This window comes from Salmo trutta, chromosome 31 (genome assembly GCF_901001165.1).
Source record: "Salmo trutta chromosome 31, fSalTru1.1, whole genome shotgun sequence".
Lineage (NCBI taxonomy): Eukaryota > Metazoa > Chordata > Actinopteri > Salmoniformes > Salmonidae > Salmo > Salmo trutta.
The window spans coordinates 26,201,886-26,227,873 of NC_042987.1; the positions used below are offsets into that span (position 1 = coordinate 26,201,886).

General features: G+C 43.6%; 1 protein-coding gene across 1 annotated transcript in view; it reads left to right on the forward strand.

Moving 5' to 3' along the window:
• The window catches only part of LOC115169834 (paired box protein Pax-3), a gene marked incomplete in the record, with an annotated part of 23,485 nt that extends 9,706 nt beyond the window's left edge, over positions 1–13,779 (forward strand). The window contains 2 exon segments of the mRNA XM_029725843.1: positions 2,172–2,444; positions 11,008–13,779. Coding sequence (XP_029581703.1) covers positions 2,172–2,444; positions 11,008–11,025 — 291 coding nt within the window.
• Between the last annotated feature and the right edge of the window lie 12,209 nt (positions 13,780–25,988).

The following is a 25,988-nucleotide window of genomic DNA, read 5'->3' on the forward strand; positions in this document are numbered from 1 at the left end:
TAAAACTACACAATTATCTTTGATACAAAGACAGCTATGTAGCTAGCTAAAAAAATTGCTCAGATCAAACAAATCAAACCGTTGTAATGTAATGAAATGTAATATTACCTGCGAGGTGCAGCACGACTACTCGCTCCAAAACCCGGAAGTCCGTCACCCTACTCTACTCACCCTACCCTACTTACTCTACTCACTCTACTCTACTCACCCTACTCTACTTACTCTACTCACTCTACTCTACTCACCCTACTCTACTTACTCTACTCACTCTACTCTACTCACCCTACTCTACTTACTCTACTCACTCTACTCTACTCACACTACTCTACTCTACTCACCCTACTCTACTCCACACTACTCTACTCACCCTACCCTACGCCACCCTACTCTACTCACCCTACTCTACTCACCCTACCCTACTCACCCTACCCTACGCCACACTACTCTACTCACCCTACTCTACTCACCCTACCCTACGCCACACTACTCTACTCACCCTACTCTACTCACCCTACTCTACTCACCCTACCCTACGCCACACTACTCTACTCTACTCACCCTACTCTACTCACCCTACTCTACTCACCCTACCCTACGCCACACTACTCTACTCTACTCACCCTACTCTACTCACCCTACTCTACTCACCCTACCCTACGCCACACTACTCTACTCTACTCACCCTACTCTACTCACCCTACCCTACGCCACACTACTCTACTCTACTCACCCTACTCTACTCACCCTACTCTACTCACCCTACTCTACTCACCCTACTCTACTTACTCTACTCACTCTACTCTACTCACCCTACTCTACTCTACTCACCCTATCCTACTCCACACTACTCTACCCTACTCACCCTACCCTACTCTACTCTACTTACTCTACTCACTCTACTCTACTTACTCTACTCACCCTACTCTACTCACCCTACCCTACGCCACACTACTCTACTCTACTCACCCTACTCTACTCACCCTACTCTACTCACCCTACCCTACGCCACACTACTCTACTCTACTCACCCTACTCTACTCACCCTACCCTACGCCACACTACTCTACTCTACTCACCCTACTCTACTCACCCTACCCTATGCCACACTACTCTACTCTACTCACCCTACTCTACTCACCCTACTCTACTCACCCTACCCTACTCACCCTACTCTACTCACCCTACTCTACTTACTCTACTCACTCTACTCTACTCACCCTACTCTACTCTACTCACCCTATCCTACTCCACACTACTCTACCCTACTCACCCTACCCTACTCTACTCTACTTACTCTACTCACTCTACTCTACTTACTCTACTCACCCTACTCTACTCACCCTACTCTACTCACCCTACTCTACTCTACTCACCCTACTCTACTCTACTCACCCTACTCTACTCTACTCTAATCTACTCACACTAATTTACTCACCCTACTCTACTCACACTACTCTACTCACTCTACTCTACTCACTCTACTCACCCTACTCTACTCACCCTACTCTACTCTACTTACTCTACTTACTCTACTCTACTCACCCTACTCTACTCACACTACTCTACTCACACTACTCTACTCACTCTACTCTACTCTACTCACCCTACCCTACACTACTTACACTACTCACCCTACTCACTCTACTCTACCCTACTCTACTCACCCTACCCTACTCTACTCTACTCTACTCACCCTACCCTACTCTTCTCTACTCACCCTACTCTACTCACCCTACTCTACTCACCCTACTCTACTCTACCCTACTCACCCTACTCTACTCACCCTACTCTACTCACCCTACCCTACTCTACTCTACTTACTCTACTCACCCTACTCTACTCTACTCTACTCACCCTACCCTACTCTACACTACCCTACTATACCCTACTCTACTCACCCTAGTTTACTCTACTCTACTCACCCTACCCTACTCCACACTACTCTACTCTACTCACCCTACCCTACCCTACCCTACTCAACTCTACCCTACCCTACCCTACTCAACTCTACCCTACCCTACACTACACTACACTACACTACTCTGCCCTTCCCTACTCTACCCTACCCTACTGTACTGTACTGTACTCTACCCTACCCTACTCTACCCTCATTTACACTACTCTATTCTACTCTATCACACCTCACTCCATTCTCTCCTCTGTCTCACCAGGTAATGGGGCTGTTGAACCCAGGAGGAGTGCCCCACCAGCCCAGCCATCAGAGTGACTTTGCCCTCTCTCCCCTGACCGGAGGGCTGGAGCCCGGGGTTGGCATGGCGGCCAGCTGCCACGGCTCCCAACGGGGCTTGGAGGGTCTGCCAGGCCTGACCAGCATGCCCACCATGCCCAGCTCCCAGTCCTACTGCCCACCCACCTACAGCTCGCCAGCCTACGCCATGGAACACCACCCCTCCTACCAGTACGGACAGTACGGACAGAGCAAGGTGGGTTTTTAAACTAGGAATATTATGTACTGTTTATTGTAGCACTGTGACTGTTAGTAACATGTTTTACTGTAGCACTGTGACTGACAGTAGCATGTTTTACTGTAGCACTGTGACTGACAGTAGCATGTTTTACTGTAGCACTGGGACTGACAGTAACATGTTTATTGTAGCTCTGGGACTGACAGTAACATGGTTATTGTAGCTCTGGGACTGACAGTAACATGGTTTATTGTAGCTCTGGGACTGACAGTAACATGGTTTATTGTAGCTCTGGGACTGACAGTAACATGGTTATTGTAGCTCTGGGACTGACAGTAACATGGTTTATTGTAGCTCTGGGACTGACAGTAACATGGTTTATTGTAGCTCTGGGACTGACAGTAACATGGTTTATTGTAGCACTGTGACTGACAGTAGCATGTTTTACTGTAGCACTGGGACTGACAGTAACATGTTTATTGTAGCTCTGGGACTGACAGTAACACAGTTTATTGTAGCTCTGGGACTGACAGTAACATGGTTTATTGTAGCTCTGGGACTGACAGTAACATGGTTATTGTAGCTCTGGGACTGACAGTAACATGGTTTATTGTAGCTCTGGGACTGACAGTAACACAGTTTATTGTAGCTCTGGGACTGACAGTAACATGGTTTATTGTAGCTCTGGGACTGACAGTAACACAGTTTATTGTAGCTCTGGGACTGACAGTAACATGGTTTATTGTAGCACTGGGACTGACAGTAACATGGTTTATTGTAGCACTGGGACTGACAGTAACATGGTTTATTGTAGCTCTGGGACTGACAGTAACATGGTTTATTGTAGCTCTGGGACTGACAGTAACATGGTTTATTGTAGCTCTGGGACTGACAGTAACATGGTTATTGTAGCTCTGGGACTGACAGTAACATGGTTTATTGTAGCTCTGGGACTGACAGTAACATGGTTTATTGTAGCTCTGGGACTGACAGTAACAGTGGTTTATTGTAGCTCTGGGACTGACAGTAACATGGTTTATTGGTAGCTTGGGACTGACAGTAACATGGTTTATTGTAGCTCTGGGACTGACAGTAACATGGTTATGTAGCTCTGGGACTGACAGTAACATGGTTTATTGTAGCTCTGGGACTGACAGTAACATGGTTTATGTAGCTCTGGGACTGACAGTAACCTGGTTATTGTAGCTCTGGGACTGACAGTAACATGGTTTATTGTAGCTCTGGGACTGACAGTAACATGGTTTATTGTAGCTCTGGGACTGACAGTAACATGGTTTATTGTAGCACTGGGACTGACAGTAACATGGTTTATTGTAGCTCTGGGACTGACAGTAACATGGTTTATTGTAGCTCTGGGACTGACAGTAACATGGTTTATTGTAGCTCTGGGACTGACAGTAACATGTTTATTGTAGCTCTGGGACTGACAGTAACATGGTTTATTGTAGCTCTGGGACTGACAGTAACATGGTTTATTGTAGCTCTGGGACTGACAGTAACATGGTTTATTGTAGCTCTGGGACTGACAGTAACATGGTTTATTGTAGCTCTGGGACTGACAGTAACATGGTTTATTGTAGCTCTGGGACTGACAGTAACATGGTTTATTGTAGCACTGGGACTGACAGTAACATGGTTTATTGTAGCTCTGGGACTGACAGTAACATGGTTTATTGTAGCTCTGGGACTGACAGTAACATGGTTTATTGTAGCTCTGGGACTGACAGTAACATGGTTTATTGTAGCTCTGGGACTGACAGTAACATGGTTTATTGTAGCTCTGGGACTGACAGTAACATGGTTTATTGTAGCTCTGGGACTGACAGTAACATGGTTTATTGTAGCTCTGGGACTGACAGTAACATGGTTTATTGTAGCTCTGGGACTGACAGTAACATGGTTTATTGTAGCACTGGGACTGACAGTAACATGGTTTATTGTAGCTCTGGGACTGACAGTAACATGGTTTATTGTAGCTCTGGGACTGACAGTAACATGGTTTATTGTAGCTCTGGGACTGACAGTAACATGGTTTATTGTAGCTCTGGGACTGACAGTAACATGGTTTATTGTAGCTCTGGGACTGACAGTAACATGGTTTATTGTAGCTCTGGGACTGACAGTAACATGGTTTATTGTAGCTCTGGGACTGACAGTAACATGGTTTATTGTAGCTCTGGGACTGACAGTAACATGGTTTATTGTAGCTCTGGGACTGACAGTAACATGGTTTATTGTAGCTCTGGGACTGACAGTAACATGGTTTATTGTAGCACTGGGACTGACAGTAACATGGTTTATTGTAGCTCTGGGACTGACAGTAACATGGTTTATTGTAGCTCTGGGACTGACAGTAACATGGTTTATTGTAGCTCTGGGACTGACAGTAACATGGTTTATTGTAGCTCTGGGACTGACAGTAACATGGTTATTGTAGCTCTGGGACTGACAGTAACATGGTTTATTGTAGCTCTGGGACTGACAGTAACATGGTTTATTGTAGCTCTGGGACTGACAGTAACATGGTTTATTGTAGCTCTGGGACTGACAGTAACATGGTTTATTGTAGCTCTGGGACTGACAGTAACATGGTTATTGTAGCTCTGGGACTGACAGTAACATGGTTTATTGTAGCTCTGGGACTGACAGTAACATGGTTTATTGTAGCTCTGGGACTGACAGTAACATGGTTTATTGTAGCTCTGGGACTGACAGTAACATGGTTTATTGTAGCTCTGGGACTGACAGTAACATGGTTTATTGTAGCTCTGGGACTGTTAGGAATTTGAAAAAATATATGTTTTTGTGTGTGGTTATTTTAGCCACTTTTTTGTTTGAATGCATTGATCGTAACTCATTCTGAAAATAATGTCTGCTAAAATATCTTTATGAAAGACACATTAGATTAGCATTAAAGGTAACTCCATTCATTTCTACATACCCGTATACAATCTCCCATGATTAAAGACCATACTCAAGGTTTAGATTTTCAGAATAATAACCTACGTTAATTGCAAAGGCCAACAAATCAGGCGGCGACATTACACGTGTGTCAAAGACCCGGTTAGTAGTCGAGGGGGCACTTCAGTTTCCATTACTATTACCTGTGAGCATTTACCCACACCATATATCTACATGGCCAGATACAGAAGTATGTCGGTTGGCCTCTCTCCCCCATAACCATCAGCCTGTGACCTTTCACGAACCTGTATGATGAGCTGGACCATCAAACCCTCCGCTCGTTCACCTAGCCATGTAATGACCCCTAGGTAACGAAGATACCTCCCCAAATCAAAGGAGCGGCTTCCCCAAAGCATGTTTGACAGGCGGAGGAGGAGGAGGGAGAGTTAGTGGGGTGGGGTGAGGCACACTACCACATGTTGATTGGCCCGTCAGTAGCGGCATCTTGATGTCATTAATTTTTGGGAGGTCCAAGCTCGGGACCCATGTGCAAGCAACTCGTGAGGGCAGGGGTAGGGGGTTGTTGGTAAGAGAGAGTTGGGTGGAAGGTAGGGTTGAGAGGGGGTCTTTTTAACGGGGAGTGAAATGGCCTCTGGCATGCAGGGATTGGAAACATGTGTCCCTGTGGAGGTCAGATGCAGTCTGAGTTGTTATTGATCACTGGAGCAGAGCCACAGCCAGGACCAACGTAGCCAGGGCAGGCAGGCCAACTCTAACTCTCCCCAGTACAGTACAGCCCAGCCAAAGGGGAAAGCGCCAGATTTGCCTCTCTTTTACTCTCTCGCCCTCTTCCTTACATCCACCATTCTCTCCAACTCTTACTGCTCTCTTCAACACCTTCACCCACTATTTAACCCTCTCACACATCAGACATGTTACCCTGACACAGGAGGTGGATACTGACATGATGTTATTCTGACACAGGAGGTAGATACTGACATGATGTTATTCTGACACAGGAGGTAGATACTGACATGATGTTATTCTGACACAGGAGGTAGATACTGACATGTTACCCTGACACAGGAGGTAGATACTGACATGATGTTACCCTGACACAGGAGGTAGATACTGACATGATGTTACCCTGACACAGGAGGTAGATACTGACATGATGTTACCCTGACACAGGAGGTAGATACTGACATGATGTTACCCTGACACAGGAGGTAGATACTGACATGATGTTATTCTGACACAGGAGGTAGATACTGACATGATGTTATTCTGACACAGGAGGTAGATACTGACGTGATGTTATTCTGACACAGGAGGTAGATACTGACGTGATGTTATTCTGACACAGGAGGTAGATACTGACGTGATGTTATTCTGACACAGGAGGTAGATACTGACATGATGTTATTCTGACACAGGAGGTAGATACTGACATGATGTTATTCTGACACAGGAGGTAGATACTGACATGATGTTATTCTGACACAGGAGGTAGATACTGACATGATGTTATTCTGACACAGGAGGTAGATACTGACATGATGTTATTCTGACACAGGAGGTAGATACTGACATGATGTTATTCTGACACAGGAGGTAGACACTGACATGTTACCCTGACACAGGAGGTAGATACTGACATGATGTTATTCTGACACAGGAGGTAGATACTGACATGATGTTACCCTGACACAGGAGGTAGATACTGACATTATGTTATTCTGACACAGGAGGTAGATACTGACATGATGTTACCCTGACACAGGAGGTAGATACTGACATGATGTTATTCTGACACAGGAGGTAGATACTGACATGATGTTATTCTGACTCAGGAGGTAGATACTGACATGATGTTATTCTGACACAGGAGGTAGATACTGACATGATGTTACCATGACACAGGAGGTAGATACTGACATGATGTTACCCTGACACAGGAGGTAGATACTGACATGATGTTACCCTGACACAGGGGGTAGACACTGACATGTTACCCTGACACAGGAGGTAGATACTGACATGATGTTACCCTGACACAGGAGGTAGATACTGACATGATGTTATTCTGACACAGGAGGTAGATACTGACATGATGTTATTCTGACACAGGAGGTAGATACTGACATGATGTTACCCTGACACAGGAGGTAGATACTGACATGATGTTATTCTGACACAGGAGGTAGATACTGACATGATGTTATTCTGACACAGGAGGTAGATACTGACATGATGTTATTCTGACACAGGAGGTAGACACTGACATGTTACCCTGACACAGGAGGTAGATACTGACATGATGTTATTCTGACACAGGAGGTAGACACTGCCTACGATTATCCTACCAACAGGACATTAAGAACTGTAATATCTTATGTTTCACCGAGTCGTGGCTGAATGACGACACTGATAATATAGAGCTGGAGGGATATTTTCAATGCACCGGCAGAATAGAATTGCTACATCTGGTAAGACGAGGGGTGGGGGTGTGTGTCTTTTTGCTTCTTGTCAATAACAGCTGGTGCGCAATGTCTAATATTAAAGAAGTCTCGAGGTATTGCTCGCCTGAGGTAGAGTACCTTATGATAAGCTGTAGACCACACTATCTACCAAGAGAGCAATCTCATCTGCGTTATTCGTAGCCATCTATTTACCACCACAGACCGATGCTGGCACTAAGACCGCACTCAACCATCTCTAAAAGACCATAAGCAAACAAAAAAAACCTCACCCAGAAGAGACGCTCCTAGTGGCTGGGGACTTCAATGCAGGCAAACTTAAATCAGTTTTACCAAATTTTTACCAGCATGTCACATGTGCAACCAGAGGGGAAAAAACTAGACCACCTTTGCTCCACAAACAGAGATGCATACAAAGCTCTCCCCCGCTGTCCATTTGGCAAATCTGACCATAATACTATCCTCATGATTCCTGCTTACAAGCAAAAACTAAAGCAGTAAGTACCAGTGACTCGCTCAATACGGAAGTGACCAGATGACGTGGATGCTACGCTACGGGACTGTTTTGCTTGCACAGACTGGAATATTTTCAGGGATTCATCCAATGGCACTGAGGAGTATACCACCTCAGTCATCGGCTTCATCAATAAGTGCACCGACGTCGTCCCCACAGTGACCGTATGTACATATCCCAACCAGAAGCTATGGATTACAGGCAATATCCGCATCGAGCTAAAGGCTAGAGCTGCCGCTTTCAAGGAGCGGGACACTAATCCGGACGCCTACAAGAAATCCCGCTAGCCCTCCGACAAACCATCAAACAAGCAAGCGTCAATACAGTATTATTGACTCTTGTCGGATTTGGCAGGGCTTGAAAACTATTACGGACTACAAAGGGAATCTCAGGTGCGAGCTGCCCAGTGATGCGAGCCTACCAGATGAGATAAATTACTTTTATGCTCGCTTAGAGGCAAGCAACACTGAAGCATGCACGAGAGCAACAGCTGTTCTGGATGACTGTGTGATAACGGTCTCGGTAGCCGATGTGAGCAAGACCTTTAAACAGGTCAACATTCACAAAGCTGCGGGGCCAGACGGATTACCAGGATGTGTACTCAAAGCATGCGTAGACCAACTGGCATGAACGGACCAAGTGTCTTCACTGACATTTTCAACCTCCCTGACTGAGTCTGTAATATCTACATGTTTCAAGCAGACCACCATAGTCCCTGTGCCCAAGGAAGCGAAGGTAACCTGCCTAAATGATTACTGCCCCGTAGCACTCACGTCGGTAGCCATGAAGTGCTTTGAAAGGCTGGTCATGCCTCACATCAACAGCATCCTCCCAGATACCCTAGACCCACTCCAATTCACATACCGCCCCAACAGATCCACAGATGACGCAATCTCAATCGCACTCCTCACTGCCCTTTCCCACCTGGAAAAAGGAACACCTATGTGAGAATGCTGTTCATTGACTACAGCTCAGCGTTCAACACCATTGTGCAAACAAAGCTCATCACTAAGCTAAGGACCCTGGGACTAAACACCTCCCTCTGCAACTGGATCCTGAACTTCCTGACGGGCCGCCCCCAGGTGGTAAGGGTAGGCAACAACACGTCTGCCACGCTGATCCTCAACACTGGGGCTCCTCAGGAGTGTGTACTTAGTCCCCTCCTGTACTCCCTGTTCACCCACGACAGGCCAAACACGACTCCAACATTAAGTTTGCTGACGTCACAACAGTGGAAGGCCTGATCACCGACAATGATGAGACAGCCTATAGGGAGGAGGTCAGAGAACTGGCAGTGTGGTGCAAGGACAACAACCTCTCCCTAAATGTGAGCGAGACAAAGGAGCTGATCGTGGACTACAGGAAAAGGTGGGCCGAACAGGCCCCCATAAACATCAACGGGGCTGTAGTGGAGCGGGTCGAGAGTTTCAAGTTCCTTGGTGTCCACATCACCAATGATCTATCATGGTCCAAACACACCAAGACAGTCGTGAAGAGGGCACAACAAAACCTTTTCTCCCTCAGGAGACTGAAAAGATTTGGCATGGGTCCTCAGATCCTCAAAAAGTTCTACAGCTGCACCATTAAGAGCATTCTGACCGGTTGCATCACCACCTGGTATGGGAACTGCTCGGTATGGGAACTGCTTGGCATCTGACCGTAAGGCGCTACAGAGGGTAGTGCGTACGGTCCAGTACATCACTGGGGCCAAGCTTCCTGCCATCCAGGACCTATACAATAGGCGGTGTTAGAGGAAAGCCCATAAAATTGTCAGGGACTCCAGTCACCCAAGTCATAGACTGTTTTCTCTGCTACCGCACGGCAAGCGGTAACGGAGCGCCAAGTCGAGGACCAAAAGGCTCCTTAACAGCTTCTAACCCCAAGCCATTAGACTGCAGAACAATTCATCTAATGGCCACTGGACTATTACTTTTGAACCTTTATTTAACTAGGCAAGTCAGTTAAGAACAAATTCTTATTTACAATGACGCCTAGGAACAGTGGGTTAACTTGTTGATGGCAGAACAGCAGATTTTTACCTCGTCTGCTCGGGGATTCGATCTAGCAACCATTTGGTTACTGGCCCAACGCTCTAACCACTAGGCTACCTGCCCCCCCCCCATTTGTTTTGTACACTGCTGCTACTTGCTGTTTATTATCTATGCATAGTCACTTCACCCCTACCCACATGTACAAATGACCTCTAACCTGTAACTCCACACACTGACTCGGTACCGGTACCCCCTGTATATAGCCTCGTTATTCTTTTGTATAATTTTCTTACTTTAGTTTACTTTAGGGTTTGTAAGTAAGCATTTCACGGTAAGGTCTACACTTGTATTCGGCGCATGTGACAAATACAGTTTGATTTGAGATACTGACATGAAACCCAATGGAGAACAGTTCTAACCCTTCCCCCTCTCTCTATCCTTCCCCCTCTCTCTATCCTTCCCCCTCTCTCTCTCTTTCTCGCCCTCACTCTTGATCCTTCTTTCTCTCTCTCTCTTTCTCGCCCTCACTCTTGATCCTTCTTTCTCTCTCTTTCTCGCTCTCTCTATCCTTCCCCCTCTTTCTCTCTCTCTATCCTTCTTTCTCTCTCGCTCACTTTATCCTTCTCTCGTTCTCTTTATCCTTATCTCTCTCTTTCTCTCTCGCTCTCTCTCAGGTGCCTTTCATTATCTGAAACCCCAACATGGCCAGGAGTGGACGAGATCTCTGGCCAACCTGACAGTCAACTCCGGAGAAATCCCTCCTTCCCCCCTTCCTCTGCCTATTCCCTACCCAGCCCCTGAGGAGAAGGGACAAACCAGAGAAATGGACGGAGGGGGGTTGTTTTGGGATTCGGGTTGGGATGGGGTACCCTGGTTGGGGATGTGAGGGTTGGGGGAGTCTCAATGGGATAATCAGAACCAAAGGGGGAGCCCTCTCCAGTTACCTGGCTCTCGCCCCACTCGCACTTCACGTCATGCTCTGAAAACCAAGCACGCCTCGCTCTCCATGCTTGAAGAGAAAAATAAATGGAGAGAAGGAGAAGAGGAGGTGAGGCAGAGGATAAACGAAAAAAGGGTGAATAAACAAAATTCACTCAGTCAAGATTCTGCCTTTGATTTGTAATAAGTGGCAGAGAGTGGGAGAGGACTTGTAAGCTGTTTTTCTTCCATGGATGCGCCTTCAAGGCCAATGTGATGGGAGGAAAATAAGGTTTTAAGGCACGATCCTGAGGTTAACGGTGATCTATCTATGGACCTGCAATAGGCACACCGCTCACTCAGCCACAATGCTTTATTTATGGCACTCACAATGTCTTAGGGAAATGTCTTATACTGTACACTGATACATTGTATTATTTCACATGATTTGGGGAATTGAAATGGGTTCTATCAGGAGAAGAAAAACTGCCATCAATTTGATTTGTAACATGACTGTAGGGGTAAAGGTCTGGACAGTGGACTCAGTCTTTCACCCATCTAGGTTGATAGTAGAGAGACAGAGAGACAGAGACATACAGTTGTAGATGGAAGCTGCTTCAACCCAAAGAAGTGCCTCAGATGAAATGATCTGAAACATCTCAACTAGCCTACTACATTCTTTTTGTAATTGATATTGTACTGAGAAAAACAAAGATAGGTGGTTTGCTTGCAGGGCAGTGCACAGACCCTTTGGGGGGCATGTCCTCAAACCAAAAAAAGGGTGCCCCCTCAAAGAAATTCCCGCAGCAGCTGCAATTTTTACAAGAGGCGAAAGCAGCACAATCTGATGGGTAAAGTATTTTCCTAAACTATTTTGAACTGGAATTAATGCTGCACTTATTAAAATGAATGACCCACACAATTCCAGTCAAAATAGATGGTAAGAAATACTGTTGCCTACCGTTACTAAATCCAAATCAACTCTATTTGTTGCCACGATCATGTATCCCAGTGTTTTTCATACTTGTTGACCCCCCGACCCCCAAAAAGGAGCGTTCAGCCTACAAAACCCGTGAGCCCTGACGCACGCACATGCACGTGTGCGCAAATGTAGCATGTCATTACAGCCATAAATGGTGACGCATTTTCAAAACGCAAGGCTACAGAAATAAACAGCTTTTTACAGCTGCATTTGGGGCTGAAAGTCATACATGTTTGCAGCCAATATGAACTAGGGATATGTCATGTCACTTCTCTGGAGTCCAGAGCAAGCAAAGTCAAATGGCCTACTTGTAGAGGAGGTTGCAGGATCGTATGGAAAATGATGCCACTTTGGAGGGCAACCTGCCTGCAAAGTGCTCGTTGTCAGCCCTGTAGCCCGGATCTTCGTTACAACTATTGCAACATTTTCTGGTGAATTTGTTATATCTTCATTCCATAATATTGAAGGCAGTGCGATGTTACAGCTGCTTATCTTTAGACATATAGCCAGCAGTAGCCACCCAAACTAGCCCTATCCGAAATTTGAAAATGACCAATCAAATCGCCACCTAGCCTATTGTTCTGGCAAATATGAGTCAGCAGTAGATTGCTAAACTGTATTTTATATGGATGATAAACTTAGGCCTACTCTGTATTTGCCACGTAGAACTGGAAGAAATGAAACAAGTGTCCTGGTCATTAATTTGGATATGCGCGCCTGCCTTTGCGAGCCAATGCTGATGACTGGTCATTGGTCAAAAATCAAGACGCACAACTTTTTGGTTCTGAAGCATAAGTGAGAATTTACCACCGATTTGAGCGCACTCAGAACAACTACGACAAAAAAATAATAATATATACCACCACTGAAAAGGGCACTTTGGAGCCTGGAAGGCTGGAAGGCTCAGATCACTTTTAAAGCAGTAAGAATCCTAACACAAGATCCATGCATGTACAGGTAACTTCGATTTTTGCAGAGTTATATACACTCAAGTTAAGATTCTGCCCATACAGATCTGGGACCAGGCTACCAGTCACACAGTCCAGTCAAGTGTTAATTGGACCTGATGAAACATACCACTCCTGTTCATTTAGTATTTATTCAGTCCACCTCTGTTAGTATCCCTGGTCTTAGCACTCAGTGGTGCTGACCCGTAAATCTTAAACAGCGATGGAAATTACAGATATAGGATCTTAAACACAGGAAATGTCAAACTTGTAGTGCATTTTTGGTTTTAAAAAGGCTTCTGAAGTTTATAATTTCCACTTTGGAACTTCAGACTTGAAATGTATCAACCCCTACAAAAATGTCTATTAATTATAATCCACATAATAATTCACATTTGCGATTGATGCAGAAGTATTTTCCAACTGTATCAAACTGGCTCAAATTAAGATCCTACATCTGTACACCTATATTTTTCTGCCTTTTTTCTTTTGTATACATATATAATTTTCATTTATGACTGCATAAAATGATTTTTGTTGGAATATGTCTTGTGTCAAATGCAGCACTATTTACTATTTATAATAAAACATAAAAAAATGTGTACAGGCTGAAGTGTTTTAATTGATTTCAAACCAATGTGTGTCTGTCTTTACAATCTTATGTACTGACATTGATTTTTTTTTTCTTAAGAGTAATGTAAGTCGCTCTAGATAAGAGTGTCTGCTAAATTACTGAAATGTAAATGGAAAATGTTAGCTATGAGTTAACTAGAGGTTAGGATAAGCTATGAACCAGTTCTGAACTTGGGGCAATATACTTGATGAGAACAGATTACTAGCTCATTCAGGACATCTACATTAGATAAATTTAATTTAGATACTGTAATTGTATTACACAAAGGGAAAGGGAAAGGCAGCCAAAAGAGCAATGACACAGACAAGACAAGATGGCAATGTCCCAAGTGACAATCCACTGGATGACTTACTGGAAAATGACACATCTTTACCGAAATTCAGAACAAAGATAATATTTCTTTCTTTTCAAATTTCCAATCAAAGATCCATGTTTAACGTTCAATGTTTTCCCTGCAATAGGATATGTTTGTTTTCCAAGAAAATAAGTAAAATAATCTTCCATCCACCAACCCCATCCCTGTAAGCACGCACTCATGCACGCACGTACCAGGGTTGGGGTCAATTCCATTTCAGTTCCAGTCATTTCAGGAAGTAAACCAAATTGTGGTCTTCCTAAGAACAAGCATTCTCCATGACTGACGGGGGACCGTCAGTTGGTGCTCTCATCCTCTCATGTATTCTCTCCCTGCAGCCTAGCAGCTCCCCAACACTTTAAAGACTCATTCATAAATATATCCTTTTTCATAAACACTGCTTTGGGACAAATTCCTGCTCCCCGGGGGACCCTTCACACCCATAATGATTAAAGCAGATCTCCCTGTAAACGATCTAAACACAACACCATAGAAATTTGGGACATTAGTCACTGCCACTGTCTCTGGGGTTCAGATTGGGGTTCAGACTGGAACTGCGTCCCAAAAAGAACCCTATTCTCTATGTTGTGCACTACTTTTGATCAGGGCCCAAAGGTTTCTGGTCAAAAGTAGTGCACTATGTAGGGAATAGGACACCATTTGTGACACACATGGTGTTCAGAGGGCTAAATGTTCTGATCCCAGCGCCCCGGCAGAAAGAAAACACTCAGCCAGTTGTCTGACACTTCACAAGTTATGGATATCGGTGTTTTTATCACTCTCTCATTCTTCTCTTCTTCATTCCTTCTTTTTTTCTCTTTGTGAAGGGGGGATCTGGGGATCAGGTGTTTGCAGCTGGTAGTGTCACTCATTTTATATGGTGTGTGTGCGTGTGTGTGTGTTTTTGTGTGTGTCCATGTATAAATTCATACCAGTGGCGGTTGGTGCCGTTTAAGATGAGGGAGGACAATTTTCTTTCTCCATGAGCATGGTCTTGGTCTTATTTCCTATTGGATGACTGTCATTCATATTCCATTCACCCAGTTCAATGTAACATCGATAGGTTTAGACTACTACACGATACTCTCATTTTCTCTATACCCATCATGAGGTTGCACAACCTAGCCTATGAATGAAAGTTTACATCATAGGCGCACAGGTGACAGACAGTGACACATGGACAGATAGTGACGCATTCAATACCGCCTTGCACACTCTTGCCTGCATCTAGGGTGTAATCATTAGTCCAACAGTTGCAAACAAGAGTTTCTATTGGACAAATTCAGGTACGTTTATCCCCGTTTCATTCCATTTGCTTCCATTTAACAAACGTTTTTCAACAGAATCTGCGGAATAAATACACCCCCGATGACGTATAAACACAGTTCACTTTTATAGCAGCCATGTTGTATTCCTTCTCGCATCTATGTGCTATCCCCTCTCACCTTTTCCTTTCGTTTGTGTACTTCAATGCACAACCCATCAGTTGTACGTGACCAGGCGAAAAAATACTTTCCAAGCCAAACCATATCATAACCTCTACATAGATGTCACCATATTAGCTAAAGTAACGTCATAGTCAACATAGCTAATATAACTAATGCGTTAGTAAACCTGCTACAATCCTGCAGTAAAGTTACAGTGTATATTCAGTAAGCAGTTTAGCAGTTACACAAGCTGGCCCCGGTGGCAATACATTTGTAAAACCAAAAGCTTACCTTGACTTGGAAGAGTTCCAGTTTTGTGTTGGATAGTCATAGCCAGCTAGCTAACATTGCATCCCTCTGTTTGAGCAGGGCATTTGAGTAGGCTAAACTAGCTAGCTGCATTTTGTAGCTAAGTAAGTGAAACTGAAAGTGAAAAAAATGACAAAATCTCTCTCTCTCTTGCTTCTCCTTCATTTTTGAAGATATGAATTTGTCTTTCTCTCTCTTTGAGACAACTACTCACCACATTTTATGCACTGCCTTGCTAGCTAGCTGTAGCTTATGCTTTCATTACTAGATTCATTCTCTGATTCTTTGATTTAGGTGGACATCATGTCACTTCATGCTGCTAGAACTCTGATAGTTTGGAGGACGTCCTCTGGAAGTTGTCATGGTTACTGTACAAGTCTATGGAAAGGGGTGAGAACCATGAGCCTCCTAGGTTTTGTATTGAAGTCGATGTACCCAGAGGAGGACGGGAGCTAGCTGTCCTCCGGCTACACCATGGTGCACACATGTACATAGTGTTGTTGAGGCTACTGTAGACCTTCATTGCAAAACAGTGTGTTTCAATCAATAATTTGGTGAGGTGAATATATTTGGTAGAATTTTATCTAAAAAGCATACATTTCTTAATGTTTAACTTAAAAAAATAAAAAATCACTGAGGAGGATGGTCTTCCCCTTCCTCCACTGAGGAGCCTACACTGGTTCATACATCTTCCACTATATGTGTGCATGTGTTCCTACATAGTGTATTTACTTGCAATAGTGTTTGTGTGATTGTGTGTTGATGTTTTCTTGTGTGTCCGAGCTCTGAGGTAAACGTTGAGAGATCAAGGCAAGATATCATTTCACTGTTTTCTAAGTCTTTCAGCAAACTCCTTTTAAAGTGCTTAACTTGTTGACCACAATGGAAGTAGGAGAAAAACCTCCTCTGAAGCAAAGTGCCACTCAAGCAGCCACACACTGGAGACAACTTAACCCTTGACCCAACACTCTTTCAAATGAGTAGACTACTTGACCAGAGCTGACAACAACCCCTGTCTCTTGCAGCCTCCAAGCCCTCAAATAAAAAGTGAAGGAAGGGGAGGAGGTGTTTCAGGAGAGAGGTAGGGAGAGAGAAAAGGAGGGAGGTAGGTGTGAAAAATAGTTGATTTTAGAGAAGAGGGCGAAAGAGAAAATATGTTTTGGGTTATGCACAGCTATGATTCAAGGCAAAAAGTTGAAAAGGATAAATTGAGCTGACATGATTTGTCTGTATAGACAATGGCGCATGTATGTTATTTTAGCCTGGTGACATTAACTTTATCAATATGACATTTCAACCATGTTTATAACTTCGTTGAGAGACTGAACTCTCTCTGATATTTTGCAGAGAGTATCTTTGCCCTGTAGCTGCCATGGCCTTTTACTGGTAAAGGTGGTAAGTGGTCTTTATCTCAGCAATGTCTCTTTATCCAGTGTCAGATAGTTGCTAGGTTAGGGACAACATTCCTTTCCCAATGCGGCTCAGTGTCGTCACTTCTCCCTCTCTCTGTGTCTCCATTTTTCCATTTTCTCAATCTGTCTCTACACATCTTTCTCCAATGTCTTTCTCTCTCTAGGACTATATTTCTTCACCGTCTCTCTCATTCCATCGTTGAATACTTTTGGATACCATTTTTATTTTCTCCGTCTCCTCTCCCTCCATCTGTATTTCTCTCTCTGCCTCATTCCAAACTCCTCTTTATCTCTTTCGCCATGAACCGAACCCTGCTTCTTGCCCTACTCTCCCGATGCAGGAAGATCATCCTAGAAGAACTGGAATCCAACAGTGGCAACAGTGTCCACCACCTCAACACCACATCATCATCATCCCTCCCCATGCCCATCCTGACCCCCAGCCAGCCGGCTGTGGACCCCAGAACTTCCTACGACAATGCTTACTTCTACATCCTCTTCGTCATGGGATTCTACTCCTTCCTGGCTATCGCCCTCTTCAAGAGATTCGTCAACAGTTCACAGAAGAAGGACCCTTATGAGGAGTTCATGGGCGAAGGAGGAGGAGGGAAGGAGAAATTGAGCGCAGATGATTTTGACTTGAATTTGAACGACAATGGGGCGGTTTAACTTTGAAGAGTAGAGGAGAGGAGGAGAGCGGACTCTGAGCCCTGGAGTTGGGTTGGCTGGTGGGCTGGCTGTGAGGCAATGCTGCATGCAGATGTTTTGACAGTTGCCAAAGCCAGGAAAACGTCAATACGAACTTTTCATGGACCTGCTAGTGATTTCGCAAAACCTTTTGCTGCAAAGTTATTTTTTTCCCTCTACCATTCAAAAATGAGAAACTGAAAGCAGGAGTGGGATCAGGGGGGATCGGGGGGGGAGCGGGGGGGGGGGGGCATGTAGAACTGTGGGTCATCAGAATTCAGAATCTTCTCCTGTGAGGCCCTATCAGGATAAATTCCAGAGGGGCCTTTTACATGGCACACGCCACAGAACATAAGGGATGCTTAAACTGCCCGGTGCAACAGATAGTGTGTGTGTATGTGTGTGAGAACATGTGTGTGTATGTAGAAAGAGACAAACCATTAAATCATTGTATATATAATCTTGAATATTATGAAGACAAGCATGGGTAAAGAAACAATGTGAGGGGAATTTTATTCAACAATACGATAAGAGGTTTGTTTGCGTTAGACAGTTATGTCACAGCTTGCTATCATTATACAGCAATTAATATGTGCATATGAAATAAAGAACAATAAAGACATAAAGAGTGATTGCATTTGAGGTGCCAAATCATATAAGGCTCGTTCCACCTGAAAACGCACAAGAAAGATGATTTCAACACCCAACATCTCAGATTGTTCTGAAATCGTTTCTGTTGTTAGAAACAGATAAGATTAGCATTGCAGCAACATTATTTTGTTGAAATATAATTTAATCTCTGAGAAATTAAACTAATTGACTGCACCCAAATTAGCCATTTTAATCTACAGGATTCATATAATGTTGAATAAATATAATACGTAACATCTGATTTGGGCCAAACTTTTCTCTAACAATGAGTTAGACATGAGGAATCCAAAGAAATGGTCAAAAGCCCCCCACGGAATCCACCAAGCCAATCCCACCCAAACAATGAGTATCAGTTCTCTATGTTTGACAAGTAGAATGGAGCTGCAGCTCAGAGTATTGTTTCTTCATCCTATGTAATGTATTCTCAGTGAATTTGGTGATGCTTTTTTCCCCTGTTCAGAGAAATTAGTCATTTAAGTTGTTGGATTTATGTCTCATCCAACATCTTAATGTTACCAGGTTCTGACCACTAGATGGTGCTGTTCCTGCTATTAGGTGATTACCTTTTAAAGCCCCCCCACCCCCCATCGTGTGTTAATGGGATAGTTCACCCAAATGACATATTGGCTCTCTTACCCTGTCAGCCAGTGGTCACCAACCTTTTCTGAGTCAATATCACTTTCTCAAATCAAATCAAATGTGATTGGTCACATACACATGTTTAGCAGATGTTATTGCGGGTGTAGGGAAATGCCTGTGTTTCTAGCTCCAACAGTGCAGTAATATCTAACAAGTAATATCTAACAATTTCACAACAATACACACAATACACACACATCCAAAGTAAAGGAATGGAATTAAGAATATATAAATATTTCATCGAGCAATGTCGGAGCGGCATAGACTAAAATACAGTAGAATAGAATAGAATACAGTATATACATATGAGATGAGTAATGCAAAATATGTAAACATTATTAAGGTGATTAGTGTTCCATTATCTATCCAAGTCTATGTATATAGGGCAGCAGCCTCTAAGGTGCCAGTGATGGCTATTTAAGCTGTTTTTCAGTTGTGTCTCAATTGTGCATCTGTAAAAGTTTGTGAGGGTTTTAGGTGCCAAGCCAAATTTCTTCAGCCTCCTGAGGTTGAAAAGGCACTGTTGCGCCTTCTTCACCACGCTCTCTGTGGGGGTGAACCATTTCAGTTTGTCAGTGATGTGTACGCCAAGGAACTTGAAGCTTTCCACCTTCTCCACTACTGTCCCGTCTATGTGGTTAGGTGGGGGCTCCCTCTGCTGTTTCCTGAAGTTCACGTTCAGCTCCTTTGTTTTGTTGATGCCAGGTTATTGTGGTGCCAGGTTATTTTCCTGGCACCACACTCCCAGGGCCCTCGCCTCCTCCCTGTAGGCTGTCTCATCATTGTTGGTAATCAGGCCTACTACCGTTGTGTCGTCTGCAAACTTGATAATTGAGCTGGAGGCGTGCGTGGCCACGCAGGCATGGGTGAACAGGGAGTACAGGAGGGGGCTGAGCACGCACCCTTGTGGGGCCCCTGTGTTGAAGTTCAGTGAAGTGGAGGTGTCCTTTCCTACCTTCACCACCTGGGGGCGGCCTGTCAGGAAGTCCAGGACCCAATTGCACAGGGCGGGGTTCAGACCCAGGGCCCTGAGCTTAAGGATGAGCTTGGAGGGTACTATGGTGTTGAATGCTGAGGTATAGTCAATGAACAGCATTCTTACATAGGTATTCCTCTTGTCCAGATGGGATAGGGCAGTGTGCAGTGCGATGACGATTGCATCGTCTGTGGATCTATTGGGGCGGTAAGCAAATTGAAGTGGGTCTAGGGTGTCAGGTAAGGTAGAGGTGATATGATCCTTGACTAGTCTCTCAAAGCACATTTAATTCAGTTACCATTGCTTTCTTGGGTACAGGAACAATGGTGGACATCTTGAAGCATGTGAGGACAGCAGACAGGGATAGGGAGAGATTGAATATGTCTGTAAACACTCCAGCCAGCTTGTCTGGGCATTATCTGAGGATGCGGCTAGGGATGCCGTCTGGGCCGGCAGCCTTGCGAGGGTTAACACCCTTGCAAGTCAAATGCGAGCCGAGATCTACCACTCAGATTTTTTTTTTACATGACTTAAAACGTAAGCCTATGCAACACTAAGCTGTTAAAAACAGTACTGTAGCTTGAATTGGGCTGCCAGTGCATTGTTGTTTGGACCACCCTTTGTCTTGATGACAGCTTTGCACACTTTTTTTCCCACTCATAATAATATGGCTTTTTTACTGGCTTGGCTTGGCTTCCTCAGTGATATTACCCACGCACCGCTACTGCACCAAAACACACCATAGCCTGCTGAATTTCAGCCCAAATTCAAATGTGGCACTGACTCGCCCATGAATTGATGTTTCAGCATTGTGTCAATGTTTGGCGTTCGACTAGCCATGTGCAACATGTACACGCAGTTACAAGCCTGCTAGAGTTAGCGGCAGGCAGACGAGCAATATTCACCTTTGTGGTATGGATGAAGCCTGAGCTGGAATGTGAAGCTAACTGAAGCTGGTTATCTTTAGAAAACCCTGAGTAAATCTAGCTTGCCCCTCTGGTATGACAGCAACCTATGCTTTGGTTTTGTTCACAAGGCCATTGTTTAAAATGCAAGTTATTTGTGTCACAAATCCAGTACAAGTCAAGGGTACCTATATTAGCATGCTTCATGTCCAAATCATCCTAAAGTATCTAAAAATGTTTTATGTAACTCAATGGTGTTACTTATAGATGATTTGGATATGAAGCTCGAAAATGCTATTATGGGGACTACTGACTTGCATTGGGTTTGTACCTGGACCATAGACTGCTTAGAGGGTAAGAAACCCAAAATGTGTAATTTGATTGAACTATTTCTTTAACGATAATCCCCTAATAGCAGGGACAGCACCATCTAGTGGTCAGAACCTTCTAATATAATGATTTAGGACAGGAGGGGGGGAGCAACACCAAATTCACTGAGAATACATTACATAGGACAAAGAAACAATTATCTGAGTTGCAGATCCATACTATTTGTCAAACGTAGAGAACGGATACTATATACTTGTTGCGGTGAGATTGGCGTGGAGTGTGGGGGTCCCTGAATGGCTTTTGACTACTTCTTTGGATTCCTCATGTCTTACTCATTGTTAGAAAAAAGTTTAGTCTAAATCTGATGTTAGATAGTATAATTATTGAATATTATATGAATCCTATAAATTAAAATGGCAAATTTGGGTGAAATCAATTTTTCAAAGATCAAATTATATTTCAACAAAATAATGGTTTTCTTACGCTATATATACAAAAGTATGTGGACACCCCTTCAAATTAGTGGAGTCGGCTAGTTCAGCCACACCCGCTGCTGACAGGTGTATAAAATTGAGCACACAGCCATGTAATCTCCATAGACATTGGGAGTAGAATGGCCCTACTAAAGAGCTCAATGACTTTCAACATGACACCATCACATGATGCCACTTTTCCAACAAGTCAGTTCATCAAATTACTGCCCTGCTAGAGCTGCACCGGTCAACTGTAAGTGCTCTTATTGTGAAGTGGAAATGTCTAGGAGCAACAATGGCTCAGCTGCGAAGTGGTAGGCCTGAAGCTTGTAACGCGTAAAAACTATCTGTCCTCGGTTGCAACACACACTACTGAGTTTCAAACTGCCTCCGGAAGCAAAGTCGTCACAATAACTGTTCGTTGGGAGCTTCATGAAATGGGTTTCCATGGCTGAGCAACCGCGCACAAGCCTAAGATCACCATGCACAACACCAAGCATCGGCTGGAGTGATGTAAAGCTCGCCGCCATTGGACTCTGCAGCAGTGGAAACGCGTTCTCTGGAGGGATAAAATCAGCTTCACCATCTGGCAGTCAGAAGCACGAATTTGGGTTTTGCAAATGCCAAGAAAACGCTACCTGCACAAATGCATTGTGCCAACTGTAAAGTTTGGTGGAGGAGGAATAATGGTCTGGGGCTGTTTTTCATGGTTTGGTAACTTATGTCATAGGCTTGAGTTGGGCATAATCAAGCCCAAAGTTACATGCTCCTATTCAAAGGATGGCCTGAGTGGCTTTCCTATGCCATTGCCTTGGGAAGTGATCCATTGAGAGCATCAAGCTAATATGTTCAGAGCAAAAACTCTGGTCTGATTTCAACCCCTAAGTGACCCCATATGATCTGAGTTTACAAACCAAACCGAGATGGCGAAAGGCGAACCCTTAGACTATCAGTCAAGATAATTAACATCAGTTGCATCTAGCAGGATTGTGGAGATGTGCTTGAGAACATACGTAATCCATTTGCACCACGTACAGCTATAGCGATGCTTAGAAAGAAGCAACCAGGATAGGGGGAAAAATAACATAAAGACCTAGAATTTTGAGTAACGGGCGAACAACGTGTGTTTTCAGTTCTACCTTTAGCGCCTCCTCCTGAGTCCGTAACACGAGACTCATATCATATCTCATTTCACCGTGGCCTTTGACGCAAATCTGTATGCCAACAAACAAACTCAAATCACTGGCCACTTTAATAAATGGATAAAATAATGGTATCACTAGTCACATTAAATAATGGCACTTTAATAACGTTTACATACCCTATATTACTCATCTCTTATATATATACTGTATTTTATACCATCTATTGCATCTTGCCTATGCCGCATGACCATCGCACATCCATATATGTATATGCACGTATTCTTATTCCATCCCCTTACATTGTGTGTGTATAAAGTAGTCATTGTAAATTTGTTAGATTACTTGTTAGATATTACTGCACTGTTGGAACTAGAAGCACAAGCATTTCGCTACACTCGCATTAACACCTGCTAACCATGTGTATGTCACCAATACAATTTGATTTGAAATAAAATCAAGCGTTCGCGCATGGCCCACTGTGATAGTAGATTCCCTTTCCCGTCGTATTATTTTCTCCCCTCTCAGCATGGTCAGATTTTGCCTATCATTTGACATGCGTTCTTGGCTCACAGAGAACGTTTAGAAATCCCAGTGGAAACGACAATAACATTCTTGTTGAATTTGGTCTATGAAGTTGCAAATGCAGAAATAATATATAAAAATTGATGTGTTTTACAATGAATCGGCAGAGCAGTTGGTTTTTAGCCTAGTTCAGTGTCTTCAGTGGTGTAAGGGTAACCATAATAGCCTTGGGTACCCCATTACTGTCAGCTCATGACAGCTCGGTCAAAGGCGGTGAGAGTAGGCCTTGAGGACAACCGAATCTCCCGGGTCAGAGGGAGCAGCATCCTGCTGCCCTTATATGATCTATGTAGCTAGTTATAAAAGACATCGATGTCCCTGGGGCGGAGGAATATCGTTTCTCCTCAGTCATAATTTGATTTCTGAGCCGTGCTCCTATCCTCACTTTAGTGCCTGTTGACCTATCTGAAGTTTGGAACATGTGCCACAGCTACTCCAACGAAAAAACATGCAACTCTGCTCTGGCGGATAGCTTTTCTTTCTTTTTACACGTATACCAATCTGTATTAGTTAAAAACTGCTAAAATTCTTGAACCTCAAAACGAAAACATGCTTGTCCGTTTATATATACAGTTGAAGTCGGAAGTTTACATACACTTAGGTTGGAGTCGTTTTTCAACCACTCCACAAATTTCTTGTTAACAAACTATAGTTTTGGCAAGTCAGTTATGACATATACTTTGTGCATGACACAAGTAATTTTTCCAACAATTGTTTACAGACAGATTATTTCACTTATATTTCACTGTATCACAATTCTAGTGGGTCAGAAGTTTACATACACTAAGTTGACTGTGCCTTTAAACAGATAGGAAAATTCCATAAAATGATGTCATGGCTTTAGAAGCTTCTGATAGACTAATTGACATAATTTGAGTCAATTGGAGGTGTAACTGTGGATGTATTTCAAGGCCTACCTTCAAACTCAGTGCCTCTTTGCTTGACATCATGGGAAAATCAAAAGAAATCAACCAAGACCTCAGAAAAATAATTGTTGACCACCACAAGTCTGGTTCATCCTTGGGAGCAATTTCCAAATGCCTGAAGGTACCACGTTTATCTGTACAAACAATAGTACGCAAGTATAAACACCATGGGATCATGCAGCTGTCATACTGCTCAGGAAGGAGATGCGTTCTGTCTCCTAGAGATGAACGTACTTTGGTGCGAAAAGTGAAAATCATTCCCAGAACAACAGCAAAGGACCTTGTGAAGATGTTGGAGGAAATGGGTACAAAAGTATTTATATCCACAGTAAAACGAGTCCTATATCGACATAACCTGAAAGGCCGCTCAGCAAGGAAGAAGCCACTGCTCCAAAACCACCATAAAAAGCCAGACTACGGTTTGCAACTGCACATGGGGACAAAGACCATACTTTTTGGAGAAATGTCCTCTAGTCTGATGAAAGAAAAATAGAACTGTTTGGCCATAATGACCATTGTTATGTTTGGAGGAAAAAGGGGGAGGATTGCAAGCCAAAGAACACCATCCCAACCATGAAGTATGGGGGTGGCAGCATCATGTTGTGGGGGTGCTTTGCTGCAGGAGGGACTGGTGCACTTCACAAAATAGATGGCATCATGAGGGAGGAAAATTATGTGGATATATTGAAGCAACATCTCAAGACATCAGTCAGGAAGTTAAAGCTTGGTCGCAAATGGGTCTTCCAAATGGACATTGACCCCAAGCAAACTTCCAAAGTTGTGGCAAAATGGCTTCAGGACAACAAAGTCAAGCTATTGGAGTGGCCATCACAAAGCCCTAACCTCAACCCTATAGAAAATTTGTGGGCATAACTGAAAAAGAGTGTGCGGCCTACAAAGGTTTGTAGGAGGCCTACAAACCTGACTCAGTTACACCAGCTCTGTCAGGAGAAATGGTCCAAAATTCACCCAACTTATTGTGGGAATCTTGTGGAAGGCTACCCGAAATGTTTGACCCAAGTTAAACAATTTAAAGGCAATGCTATCAAATACTAATTGAGTAAACTTCTGACCCACTGGGAATGTGATGAAAGAAATAAAAGCTAAAATAAATCATTCTCTCTACTATTATTCTGACATTTCACATTCTTAAAATAAAGTGGTGATCCTAACTGACCTAAGACAGTGAATTCTTACTAGGTTTAAATGTCAGGAATTGTGAAAAAGGGAGTTTAAATATATTTGGCTAAGGTGTAGGTAAACTTCTGACTTCGACTGTGTGTGTGTGTGTGTGTGTGTGTGTGTGTGTGTGTGTGTGTGTGTGTGTGTGTGTGTGCATATATATATATACACACAG